Raw genomic sequence first — 13,967 nt, forward strand, 5'->3', positions numbered from 1 at the left:
CGCTGCTGCTTTCTGGTTCCAAGCGAAGGCTGTCAATGGGAAGGAGGAGCAGCTGGAGGAGAGGGCAAGGTGCTGGCGACTCCTATTGGCTGCTGCTTCTTCTGCAGGCACAGCCTCTGCTCCAGGATGGCTTTTTCTAACAAGGACAGATCCATCCCCTCCACACAGGTGAGCAGTCGGGCCTTCACCACAGAACCTCCATCTGGAAAACAGACACAGAGGCATTAGCAGGGATTCCTAGAGAGGCTGAGGCGCTCTACCCATGTTCCCCTGAGCTCTTCCCTCCCGAGGCTCCCAGGAAGTCGGCAACTTTGTTTCCAGGAGGTGCAGAACCACAGGCCCCCTGTGTGCTTTAGGAAGCAGGAAGTTGAACCTCCACATTCAATTCCTTTGCCTTCCAAAAGCCCAGCGCTGAGGAAACACTGGTCTAAGAGGAAGCTCCTTGGCACCCTGGGACCAGTGTCATTGAAAATTGGAGTGAAGAGGAACCATGTTTGATAAATACAAAGAACTGAGCTCCAAGCAAGGCTAGTCTTATAGGGTAAGTCACTCCACCCTGGGACGGGTTGGAGGCCTGCTGGCAGCTGTACTGGCGACCTGACATATAATGTCAATCAATGTTCCTGTAACATCAAACAGGAAAGACATTGATTGGGGTGTCCACAACAGGCACTTAGATTTTTTTATTTTAAAAATATTTATTTTTTTTTGCAGGGTGGTGGTGGCACACACCTTTCACACCTTTAATTCCAGCACTCAGGAGGCAGAGTAGGTGGATCTCTGTAAATTCGAGGCCAGCCTGGTCTACAGAGCGAGTTCCAGGACAGCCAAAGCTACACAGAGAAACCCTGCCTCAAAAGACAAAAAAAAAAAAAACCAGACAAAAAAACCAACTTATGTTTATGTGGATGAGTGTTTGCCTACATGTATGTAGGTGCACAGTGGGCCTGCAGTAAGAGGGCATTGGATCACCTGAAATTGGAATATCAGGTGGTTGTGAGCCACTGTGTGGGTGCTGGGCACTAAGCCCATGTCCTCTGCAAGAGCAAGTGCTCTTAACCATGGAGCCGTCTCTCCAGCCCTTATATTTACTTACTTATGTTCCGATTTATTTTATGTGCATGGATGTTATGCCTGTATGCAGGTTATTGTACCATGTGTGTTCCTGGTGCCCCCAGAAGACAGAAGTGGGCATCAGATCCTCTGGGACTGGAGTTATGGATGGTCCTGAGCCACCGTGAGTGTTGGGAAGGGAACCAAGGTCCTCAGTGTGTGGCCCCATCTTTACCTACTGACAGGTGTTGGCTGCCGACTATCCCCACTCAGGCCTCTGGATGGGATATCTACACACGTCAATCAAACATTCCTACCACCCTGAGAGGCCTGGGGACACATTTAGTTCTAAAGAGTTTGAAGGATCGGCAAGAACAAGACCAGAATCAGATGTTCATAATGTCAAAGTGGAAGGCTGGGGGACTGAAGAGACGGCTCAGTGGTTAAAAGTACTTGCTCTTCTTCTGAAGGACCCGAGATTGATTCCTAGCGCCCATGTTGGGTGGCTCAAAAACATCTGTAATCCAGGTCTGGCTTCTGTGGGAACCTGTACTCACACAAACACACAGTAACAATAAATAATTAAAATCAAAACGAACAGCCGGGCAGTGGTGGCGCACGCCTTTAATCCCAGCACTAGGAATTAGAAGCAGGCAGATCTCTGAAAGTTGGAGGCCAGCCTGGTCTACAGAGTGAGTTCTTGGACAGCCATGGCTACACAGATAGAGATGCCCTGTCTCAAACCAAAATGAATCAAAGCAAAAACAGAAGGAATGGGAGGAGTTTATTGAGAGCCCTTCCTTAGGAACAAGGCTCTGATTTGATTGTGAACGCCACTGGGTGGGGAGGGGGTTCTGAAATGAGGGAAGGGAGATACTAACCTCAAAACAGGATCCTATGACAAATGTTCCCAAACTTCTGGTCTGAAGATTTTCGTAGAGATCTACTTAAATTTCACAGAATATTAAAAGTGTTTGTTTGCTTTATTTAGAAGATTTAAATTTTGGGTTTTTTTTTTTTTTCATTTTTCGAGACAGGGTTTCTCTGTGTAGCCTTGGCTGCCCTGAAACTAGCTCTTGTAGATCAGGCTGGCCTCCAACTCAGAGAGATTCATCTGCCTCTGCCTTCCGAGTGCTGGGATTAAAGGCATGTGCCACCACCGCCTGGTAAGATTTAGAATTTTAGGTTGAGTGTGTATCTGTGGGTGGACATGTGCCATGAGTGTGGGTGCCTAGGAAGGCCCAGAGGGAATATTTGCTCCCCTGGAGCTGCAGTGACCGGTGGGTGGCTGTGAGCTGCCTGATGTGGATGCTGGGAGCCAGGCTTGGATCCTCAGGGAGAGCAGCGCGCACTCCCAACTGCTCTCGCCCCATTTTATTTTTAAGCTCAGCCATCTCGGTTGCCTTATCTTTTCTTGTCTACTTGGGCAACACTTCACTGCAGGTGACAGAGTGGCCGCGGAACAGATGGTTTCCTACCAGTACAATCACCTGTGACTGGCCAGCCAGGTGCTTCCATTTGCTTTGGATGGGAGGGAAAACACGAGCGTGGACGTCCATCAGCAGAAGACAGCTGCCTGTGGCCCCAGTCTTAACTGGGGTGGAAGGTGTGAGGTAAACCGGGCAGGATGGGGCTTGCCTAGCATCCGAGCGTTTGCGAAGGTGTGGCTGAAGAAGAACCCATCTCAAACAAAAACTGGAGGACCTGTCTGTGTGCCCGTCCTGAGCGCGACCTTCAGCACCGCCACAAACACGCATTGAAAACACAAACAAACAAAAAGAGGGGCTGGGAGGCAGGCCGGTGGTCAAGAGCACACACTGCTCTTGCAGAGGACCTGAGATCAGCTCTCAGCATCCACATCCAATTGCTCATAACCATTCGACTCCAGCTCCAGGGTGACCCAGGCTTGTGCACATACTTGTATACAGACAGAAACACACACACATCCGGACAATTAAAAGAAAGTAAATCTTCAGAAGGAAGGAAAGGGCTGGGGATGTAGTCAGCTGGTATAGTTTGCCTGGCACCCACTGGGTCTAGGATTTGAGCCCCAGCACCACATAAAACAGACATGGTGGTACACACGTGTGATCCCAGCACTGGGAAGGTAGGGGATCAGGAGTTCAAGGTCATTCTCCAACACACAGCCAGGCTAGTGTACAAGAGAGGTCGTCTAAGGATAGTAAAAGCATAACTGCTTGCCTAGCACGCAGGAGGCCCTGGCTTCAAGTCCAGCATACACGGCTGTGAGTACCACTGCTGCCCCGCTGTGTGGAGCACGCTAGTCCTGGCATGTGTACCCCTCAACGACCACATCAGAGGTTGTCCTTGCATAGTTACCCCAAATCCCACCATGTTCCCATCCCCGCCCCACACACTCTTGTGTCCAATCCTTCCCTTTATGCCCCCTGGCATATTGTGGTCTCTCCTGGAATCTTACAATGCGCCAGGCTTTTCTGTGGGACTTAGCTAGATCCTGGCATCATCCAGACAAGTGGGTCTTCCCACACTCCCGACTCAGGACCCCACCCCACACTCCCCACTTCGACCTCCACCCCCACTCCGGCTCCCACCCACGCGCCCCACTGATCTGAAAGGTGAGTTCAGAGTTCGCCCACTGTCAGGTCACGTGGCATGCCCGTCCCCTCCTTCTCACTGATAACCAGTCACACTGCCTGTCACCTCTGCTCCAGTTCTATGGCCACACCCACGTTGCACCTTGGACTGGTTGTCCCAGAATCCTCCACCTCTGCTGTAGAAACTTTGTTCTTGGCATCTTCCTGCCCTTTTCCTGCACTGCACCTACTGGGACTCCTGGACTTTCTCTCACCTTCTCTGTCCCCTCAGCTGGCCCTAAGTACCTTCCAACCATTTTCCTGGTATTGTAGAGATCAGTCTTTGCCTACCAAGCTTCCTGCCCAATGCACCAGCCTCCACCCTCCTGGTCCCACCCACGGATGAGCGCAGAAAGCCCGCAGACCTCTGCATGGGCTCCTGCAGCAGAAAGACTTCCAAGTCTCTGAGCTCACTGAGCCGCTTCCCCCATCTGCCTAGAAACTCTTTCCTTTGTCCCTGCCAGCCTGGACTCAGGCTCTGTGACAGCTACTTAGGCATTCACCAAACACGTAACTCTCCTTCCTCATGCCCTGTGTCTCTCCTAGAAAAGTTCCTTCACCTCTGTGCTGCCATAGCTGAACTGTGGCCCCTTCCTAGCTCTCTTCTCTTCTCTTCTCTTCTCTTCTCTTCTCTTCTCTTCTCTTCTCTTCTCTGTTTTTAACTTTTTGAAGGACGGCCTTGCCAAGATGCCCAGGCTGGTCTTGAACTCACACTGTATCACTGGCAGGCCTTGAACTTCTTAGGTAGCTAGGATTACAGTCCTGCACCATCGGGCCCTCTTGTTGCCAACTACTTGAACAGAGGATTGTTGAGTACTCACTCCCAACACACACATGAAATGTCTCCCGAGATGGGTATGCCAGTTGCTCTGATGCGGTCGTTAGACAAGTGCTGAAATGTCACCTTGTGCCCCATAACATGCATAGACAATCACCATGTGTCAATTAAACCTTTTTACAGTAGTTTCTGAAAGAGGAGCAATGAGATTTGTGAACTGGCAGTTGCTATAACCAGTGAGACTCACACAACATGCAATTAGTGCTAAGGACAAAGTTGGGAACCTCAGACTGACCAGAAACACCTCATGTCCAGAAAGGAACTCCTCGGGACCTTGGGTGGTACCGGGAGGTGCCAAATCTTAGGAGCTGATCACACAACTGGTGTCCACACCAGTCTCATGGCGGGTTCTACATGAAAAGTTAGAAAAGTACAGCTCGCTAGCCTTTCCTTTTCCTCAGGACTTTCACCGGGACATAGGGCACAACACTTGTTTGATGGACCTTTGCACCCCGACAGGACTTAAGGCCAGGCCCAGGAAGGTTGAGTGCAATCACAAGTACACCCTCCTGCCCAGGTGAGAGGTCACGCCAGGCATGGCCACACTCAGCCTACACAGGACTCTACCTGCTGCTTGGTCTTGAATGCCTCGCTCTAGACCAGAGTGGCGTGTATGAAATACTCAGAAAAATGAAAAAAAAAATCATAAGGAAAAAAAACCAAACAGGAGCTGGAGAGCTGGCCTTAAAGAAAATGGTGCCAATGTGTTTATGCATGTTGAGGCAAACATTAGAGTGTGCATACATACAATAAATACATAACTTTTTTAAAAGATAAAAGGTCCTTCGTGTGTCTCCCTTCGTATCTCTCCCAAATCAATTATGAAGGCAGGAACTCTGACTTTCAAATCTTGACTCTGAGCCTCGAAGGCTTATTAAATACAATATAATTAAAACTAGCCATTTAATTAATTTCTATATTAAAAGTAATTAAATCTCCTACTTAATTAATGAATTTAATTTATGTATTTCATCCAGAGTTATAACCCACCATGGGTTTTTTTTTAAAGATTTTATTTTTTGGGGCTGGAGAGATGGCTCAGAGGTTAAGAGCACTGACTGCTCTACCGGAGGTCCTGAGTTCAATTCCCAGCAACCACATGGTGGCTCACAACCATCTGTAATGAGATCTGGTGCCCTCTTCTGGCCTGCAGGCATGGAGGCTGAACACTGTGTACATAATAAATAAATATTAAAAAAAAAGATTTTATTTTTAATTGTTTGTGTATGTGTGTGCGCACGTTCATGCGTGGGCACACAAACACACACACACGAGTGTGAAAGAAGTGACTACAGCGCCCTGAAGAGGAGTTAAAGGCAGTTGTGAACTACCAGATATGGGTGCTGGGAACCAAACCCAGGTCCTCTGCAAGAGCAGCAAGCGCTCCGAACTACTGCACCATCTCTCCAGCCCGTGGATTTTTAAAAGTATAAATTACAAGACATAAGATGTCAATTCAGGGCTAGTGGGCATATTTGGGAAGCCCTAAGTAAACTACCTCATACACAGACCCTCAGAAACCTGTGACTTCAGTCCCTCCCCATGGTGGTACCTCCTCACCGTTCCTCAGCATCACCTGACTGGTCCATTCGAGTCCAGTCAGACCTGTTTCCTGAGAGTCCCTGACCTCATGGGCTGATCTGTAAGCATGGCAATCCCACTAGGTCACAGGACAATAGGACAGGCCCAATCCATTCCTCATTCTTTTTTTTTTTTATGCTTTATGCATTGGCTTGTGTACGCCACGGCACATGTGTGGAACCGGAGGCCGACTTTGGGAGCCAGTCCTCTCTCCCACCTCATTTGAGGCAAAGTCTCTTTGCTCGCCATGTGTGCACCAGTCTGGTCTCTGCTCCCTGTTTCCCTGTAGGAACACTGGAATCAGACACCTACTGATTTTCACTGTGTTCTATGGACTCGAATTCAGGGTTCTCACATTCGTACGGCAAGCACTGAGCTATATCCCAATCCCATATTTTCCTGGTTCTTTTGTTTTGTTTTTGTTTGAGACAGGGTTTCTCTGTGTGGCCCTGACTGTCTTGGAACTCGCACTGTAGACCAGACTGGCCTCAAAGTCACAGAGATCCACCTGCCTCTGCCTCCCGAGTGCTGAGGTTAAAGGTGTGTGTCCCAGGCTCAGTGACTCTTGATTTACACAGAAGATGCCCCAGCAGAGGTGTCAGAGTGAAGCAGGCTGTAGGGAGCATTCCTTACCCTCCTCATGCTCCAGCTCCCCAAGAACCATGTACAGGAAGCCCACACACGGCTCAAAGGGCTCCACCAACTTCGTACAGACGCGCAGCTGGCACTGATCAGATCTTTGCTGTGCTGCCAGGGTCACCAGGGAACGTGTCATGTCATAGCAGAGCAACCTGGAGGCAGAGGAAGCGAGAGCATTTCTGCTCATAGACAAGCCAACCTCCAAGTTCCGTCGAGGAGGCCAACCAATCCGTGGAAGTCCGTGACTGGCCTCAAACTGATTCGAAAATAAAATATAAGTCACGGACTGGAACAAGTGTCCCCCACTGCCTTACAGATGGGAGGCAACTGCCTGTCAATTTTCTTACTCTGACTTTGAATGTTGTGAGTTTGATTTTGAAACAAGGTCTTAAGAGGCCCAGGCCCCCACAGACCCAGTAAGTCCATAGCCCTAGCACAACCCCCAAGCAGTCTGGCTCTGGGTTCAGAGCCAGGGAACAAAACATGCCCTGGAAATGGAACCAGAGCTAGGGGAAGAGACATTTTGTTCCCGAACCTAGAGCCGGAGAAAAAGTCCCCAGACCCTGAAACCAGGATCAAAAGAACGCACTAAGCCCCTAGATTCAGACCAAACCAAAGATTTCACCCTGGTCCAAAAATTAGAATCAAAAAAGTAAAAAGAACCAAAGAAAAAAACACAGTTTGGCCCCAGAACCAGAGCCATCTTTGCCCCTTGACACAAAACCAGCCAATCCCTGAGCAGGGAAAATGGACCAATCACTGGTAGTTGGGAATTCCCCTCAGGCCTGGAAATCCCCTTACATCATAGGAGGCAGCCAATCCCAAGCCTGGAAGTCTGGAGTTCCCCTCACCCCACTAGGGGACAGCCAATCACAAGCCCAGTGCTTGGAATTTCCCCCATATAAACCTCCCCACCTCCCCACTTTTCACTGCTGGTGGTCTCTCTTGTGCTGCTGCTGAAGCTTCAGCTGGACAGAGGGACCCGAGTGAACTCACAATAAAGACTTTGCTTTTACATTGGATACAGTCTCCTGGTGATGTTCATCCCTGGCTGGTCTGGAACTCAATATGTAGACCGAGTTGGCCCTGAACTCACAGAAACCCACCTGCCTCTGCTTCCAAGTACTAAATTCAAGGCACGAGCTGCCGTGCCCAGTTTATTTTTTCTCTTTTGAGGCAGTAAATTGCCAAGCTTCTCCAGCAGGCCTTGAACCCTGAGATCCTCCTGCAACAGCCTCCCAAGCTAGGGTCATAGATGTGTGTCACCATGCTGGTGCCGCTCTACTTTCAGGTGGCCAGTGACAGGACAATAGACAACTAACAGTATATGTATGTAAGTGTGTACCCTCATCTGCCCAAATGATCACTCACACAGATCCACATGATAGAGTATAGAGAGGTCACAAACTTATCGATGGTTGTCCGGACAGTGATGCTACATGTGATGTTTGCTTTTCTTTACTCCTTTGTGGGTTATTTGTATTAAAACAATACAGCCAGGCATGGTGGTGCACGCCTTTAATCCCAGCATTCAGGAAGCAGAGGCAGGCAGATCTCTGAGTTTAAGGTCAGCCTGGTCTAGCTGGATCATTCCAGGCCAGCTGGGGCTGCACAGTGAGAATTTATAATTAGACAAAATAATATTAAAACCATTTTAATTGAGTTTCTTTGGAGGGGACCTATGTAACCACCCCGCCACATGAAGGGATGACCATTCTTACCTGCCAAAAGTTCGCAGCGTGCTTCCGTCGGGAACTTGGCCATCACTGACTTCCCAGGGGAAGTAGTAGATCCCAGGTCTGGGCAGCATCGATGGCACCAGGAACCAAATAGTCAGGATGGAGATTTGAAGATTCCTGATAAACCAAGCCAACCATAAGACACGAGAAACCAGCCACATCTGGAAGACTAACTCCAGTTGGAGGGGCTGTGCAAGTCTTTGATACGTCATGAGCTCACACAAGCTAACATACAAGCCTGAATCACACACCGACACACATACACATGATATATAAATAAAGTTACAGGGGGAGTCTGTTCCCACAGCAATCTCCATTCTCCATCAGTTTCATAAGGCAGAAGTCTATAAAGAAACACATACTAGGCAGAGGTGGTGGCCCACACTCTTACCCCAGTACTCGGGAGGCAGAGGCAGGTGAACCTCTGAGTTTGAGGCCAGCCTGGTCTACAGAGTGAGTTCCAGGACAGCAGGGCTACACAGAGAAACGCTGTCTCAAAACACCCCCCACAAAAGATGCACAAGTGTGTTCTAGCTTTGTGAGCTGGAGAGTCTCTATTGTTGCTCACGTCAGCCATATCATTTTTATTTTATGTGTGTGTGAGTGTTTTGCCTGCATGTATGTCTGTCCACAAAGTAAGAGCAGTGCCTGAGGAGGCCAGGAGTGGGGGAAGGATCTGCTGACATTTGTGAGCCACCATGGGGGGGGGGGTGCTGGAAATCTAACCCAGGTCCTCCTCTGCAAGAGTAGCCAGAGCTCTTAACTGCTGAGCCATAGGTAAAACAAACAAAAGAGCCTGACTCATTCTAATCAAACACTGGCTACAAGCTGGTAACCTTGGCAGCTTGTGCCTTTAATCCCAACAGGTCCTGTATGCAACCTGCAGCTGGGATGTAGCTCAGTTGGCAGAGAGCTGCTGCCTAGCGTGGTTTGGATCCCCAGCACTGCATAAAAGTTATCCATCCCAGAACTGCTTCTTCAGGTCATTCTCTACATGTGTACGGGTGTCTTACTTGCATGTATGTCTATGGACCACTTGTATGCCTGGTGCCTATGTAGTTACAGATGTCTGTGAGCTGCCGCATGAGTGCTGAGAATCTGAGCCCTCTTCGAGAACAGTGAGTCCTTTCCTTTTTGTTTGTTCAGTTTTTGAGACAGGGTTTCTCTGTATAGCTTTGGAGCTTGTTCTGGAACTTGCTCTGAAGACCAGGCTGGCCTTGAACTAACAGAGATCCGCCAGCCTCTGCCTCCTGAATGCTGGGATTAAATGTGTGTGTCACCACTGCCCAGCCAATAAGAGTTCTTAACCACTGAGCTATCTCTCTAGGTCCTTATCTTCATTTTTTAAAAATTTATTTTTACTTATGTGTGTGTATGTGCAGGTGTGCATGCTTATAGGGGCTAGAAGAGTCAATCTCCTGGGACTAGAGTTTCAGGCAGCTGTGAGCTATCTGACATGGGTGGTGGGAACTGGGAACTGAACTCAGGTCCTCTGCAAGAAAGAGCAGTCTCTCCAGCCCTTGGACATTTTCTTTTAAAGACTGGGTTTCACTCTGTGGCCCTGGCTGGCTTCTAACTCCTGGCCCAGTTTCCCAACCACTGGCATTTAGAGTGTACACAACTATGCAGCTCCATGGACCTTCTGATCTCAGATTTAGAGAGCCTGTAAATTAAGTCACTCTGTGGCATTCTATTGCAACAGCCCCCAGCAGGTAACATAATGTCACTTATGATGCCAGATGAGATTCCAGACTAGCAAAACATCTGGTAAAGGGCAATAAAGGACAACAGTAAAACCATGAAAAGGGATGTAGGTCAGACAGGAGTGTTTCGTCAACGTTCCGTTACCTTAACCGTAATTCTCCTGTGCATGTCCTTATTTTTAGGAGATTCTTAGATATTGGTAAGCAAAGGAGGACTTCCATGTTTCCTCAAACAGCTCCAAAGGGGAGGGAATAAACAAAGCTGACCGGCAGATTATCGGCAAAGCAACCGTGACAAACATTAACCAGGGAATCTGGGTGAAAGGGGAGCTGCTTCTTTGATCCCTATCAAGATTCCTGGGTGTGCAAAAATGAAAATCCACACATGGGGGTCAGACTACAGGACTCACCACAAGTGGGGTGAAAGGCAGCCTTTCACTGTAACCAACAGAACCCAGTCTGAGGTTGGCCCATGGTGCCACACTGGGTGGCAGTGGCCTAGCTTTAGCCTTTATTTCCCCTTGTCCTTCCTCTTGCTCATGATCAACCCAGAATCTGTAGCCGAGAGCTCTTCCTGATTCTCAAACAAGTTTTATTCAGTTATTTTCAGACAAAAGCCACAGTTCTCTAGCTGGCCTGCAACACACAACATTATGCAGTAGACCAGGCTGGCCTTGAATTTACAGAGCTCTTCCTGCCTCTGCCACCTGACAAATATTTTTTTTATGATAAATAGCATTTATTGTTGGTATATGTGCAGGTATATGCTTGCCATAGCACACAATCGAGGTCAGAAAACAACCTCGTGGAGTTGGTTCTCCTCTTTCAAACCTTTATGTGGGTTCTGGGGCTTGACCTCAGGCCTGTAGGCTTGCATCTTCAGGAGGCAAGAGCCTTTATCGACTGAGCCATCTTTGATGTGGGAGGTCCTTCTGTCTATGTGTTGCTTTTATTGGTTAATGAATAAAGAAGTTGCTTTCAGCCAATGGCTTAGCAGAATATAGCCAGGCTGGAATAGACATATATATAGAGAGAGTGGGCGGAATCAAGTGAGAAGCCATGTAGCTGGCATAGACACCAGAACTTTACCTGCTAAGCCACAGCCTTGTGGCGATACACAGATTAATAGAAATGGGTTAAATTAAGATGTAAGAGTTAGCCAATAAGAAGCTAGAGCTAGCCGGGCGATGGTGGCGCACGCCTTTAATCCCCTTTAAGGCAGAGGCAGGAGGATCTCTGTGAGTTCGAGACCAGCCTGGTCTACAGAGCTAGTTCCAGGACAGGCTCCAAAGCCACAGAGAAACCCTGTCTCGAAAAACCAAAAAAAAAAAAAAAAAAAAGAAGAAGAAGCTAGAGCTAATGGGCCAAGCAGTGATTGGATCAATACAGTTTCTGTGTGGTTATTTCAGGCCTGAGCAGCCAGAAACAAGCAGCTCTCCTATAACAAATTGGCGCTCCAACGTGTGCTAGCTAAAGCCACATAAAACCTGAGAGGGCTTGGAAAGGAATTCTAGACACTAAAAAACAAAGTTTAGCCATATATATATATTTTTTTTTTCGGATGGGCTCTGCTTGCTGGTGGCATGTTGCAGCTCCTTTAAGAGAGGTCTTCCTGATTCAGCCTAGCTATACTCTGCTAAGCCATTGGCCGAAAGCAACTTCTTTATTAACCAATAAAAGCAACACATAGAAGGACCTCCCACATCACATCTTGTCAGCCCAATGTGAAGTTTTTCTTTTCTAGACTTACCAGACTGTTTCTTTTTTTCCAAGTCCCTTCTACTTTAGATATTTTCAAATAGCTCTTTGACAGTAGTGTCTTCCTCCTCTACCACTAACATAGATTTCTCTATAGCCCTACTCACTCTACACCTCCACACTGATCTATTTCTTCATTGCGGTTTACTAAACAATCAGATTTCAAAGAGTTTGGTCTGTTTTTTTGTTTTCGTCTGTTTCGCTCACCAGATTATCATCCCATGAGGCAGGGGTTCTGATGGCTACGTCCAGTTTCTGGGATATTATTTAATATGATGGGTGACTGGATTCATGAAGAGGATGAAAACTGAAACCACCCACCCCATACCTGCTGAGCACTGATCTAAAGCCGTACCTTACTATTCATGTGAACGAAATCTGCCGGAATTCTACCTTCGCCAGTATTTCTAGTGCTGCCTGCTGCCCACCCAGATGGACGGTTTCAACATTAGCAGCCAGTCTGACCTCTGAATACCTTGTCACTTCCCATTTTGTACTGTGATTCTTTTGTTGTTGTTTTCAGACAGGGTCTCATGTAGCTTTAGTTGGCTTGGAACTCACTCTGTGGACCAGGATGGTTTGGAAGGCACAGAGATCCCACCTGCCTCTGCCTCCCGAGTGCTAGGACTAAAGGCTTCACCACCACACCCAACCTGTACTGTGATTCTTACATAATTCTTACTGCAATTAAGACCCAGCGCTGCTGTAAACCAAACTGACAGTTCTCTGCAACTCCGGGTGGTCTTGAACTTGTGATCCTCCTGCCTCACTGTCTTAAGTAGCTGAGATTCCAGGCCTGTACCAAGAGGCCAGGTCAAATTTCCAACTGTCACTATTTGACCAGATCGTCCCCTCTGTGAGAGTCTGCCAAAGGTTTACCATGAAATGGTCCCTTTTTACCCCATTAAGCAATAGCTTCAACCTTATCTTATTAATTGCTTGTGCAGAGTGTATTTTGGGATATAAGCTTCTGATAAGAGGAACACAATTCTCAATAACCAAACTAAATGAAGTATCAGCGCCTTGAAAACAGCCTCAGCGACAGAGCCTTGTGCAGGCGGACGGGAGCCCGAGCAGAAAGCACAAGAAGCAACAATGATATGGTCTTTATTTAAAAGTTTTAGCAGTTTGCTTATTTTTCTCTTTTGAATTTATAAATATTGTGGGGCTGGGGATGTAGCTCAGAGGCCCATCTCCAGCCCCAAGAGAAAAAAGCAGCACATTAAAATACTGAATTGGGGGCCGGGCGGTGGTGTGGCGCACGCCTTTAATCCCAGCACTCGGGAGGCAGAGGCAGGCGGATCTCTGTGAGTTCGAGGCCAGCCTGGTCTACAAGAGCTAGTTCCAGGACAGGAACCAAAAGCTACGGAGAAACCCTGTCTCGAAAAATCAAAAAAAGAAAAAAAATTTGAATGGGGGGCTTCCTTAAATTTTGTTTTCAAGATAAATCCTTCATTGACTGTATCCATCCGAGGTAATGTTAATGGAAATGGGTCTTAAATATGTTGTTTCAAGGGCAAGTTAGAGAGCCGTAACTGACTGTAGCTCTCCCATGTGGCGTGAAGTCGAAAGACCACTAAATTAAATGAAGAAAGTGCATTTTTTTTAGCATTTAAAAACGTTTGGAAACAGGTCAACACACAACCCAGGCTGCCCTCAAACTCTGCGCAGCTGAAAACGGCCTGGACTCCTAGATCCTCAAACCTCAACCTGGAATTACAAACCTGTACCACCGTGCCCAGTCTATGGGATGCTTGGGGAGCAAGTCTTGGGCTCTGAGCATGCTAGATTAGCACTATGTAAACTGTATCTCCAGCCGACCACTTAGCACTTCTTGCTTTGGGAAACAGGGTTTCTCTGTGTAGCCCTTGCTGTGCTGGAACTCTCTCTATAGACCAGGATGGCCTTGAACTGTGCTGGGAGTCAAAGCTAGTACCACCACGCCCCGCAACTTTGGGCTTTTTAAGGAATAAGAACTAAAAAGCAAATTGGCGAAAACTGGCTGTCCTGGAGGCTAAGAAACTCTTTGTTATAAGTCGTA

At 47.8% G+C, this 13,967-nt stretch overlaps 1 protein-coding gene across 1 annotated transcript in view; it reads right to left on the reverse strand.

Annotated features, from left to right (window-relative positions):
- The window catches only part of Ten1 (TEN1 subunit of CST complex), a 14,685-nt gene continuing 718 nt past the window's right edge, over window positions 1-13,967 (reverse strand). The window contains exons 2-4 of the mRNA XM_041635769.1: window positions 8,448-8,582; window positions 6,721-6,878; window positions 1-202 (exon numbers count right to left, since the gene is read on the reverse strand). Of these exons, the coding sequence (XP_041491703.1) occupies window positions 33-202; window positions 6,721-6,878; window positions 8,448-8,536 (417 nt within the window). The 5' untranslated portion in view covers window positions 8,537-8,582 and the 3' untranslated portion in view covers window positions 1-32. The remainder of the gene's footprint in view (window positions 203-6,720; window positions 6,879-8,447; window positions 8,583-13,967) is intronic.

This window comes from Microtus oregoni, unplaced genomic scaffold, assembly GCF_018167655.1.
Source record: "Microtus oregoni isolate MIOR12 unplaced genomic scaffold, Mior012 000048F_ref0000485, whole genome shotgun sequence".
In the NCBI taxonomy this organism is placed as follows: domain Eukaryota; kingdom Metazoa; phylum Chordata; class Mammalia; order Rodentia; family Cricetidae; genus Microtus; species Microtus oregoni.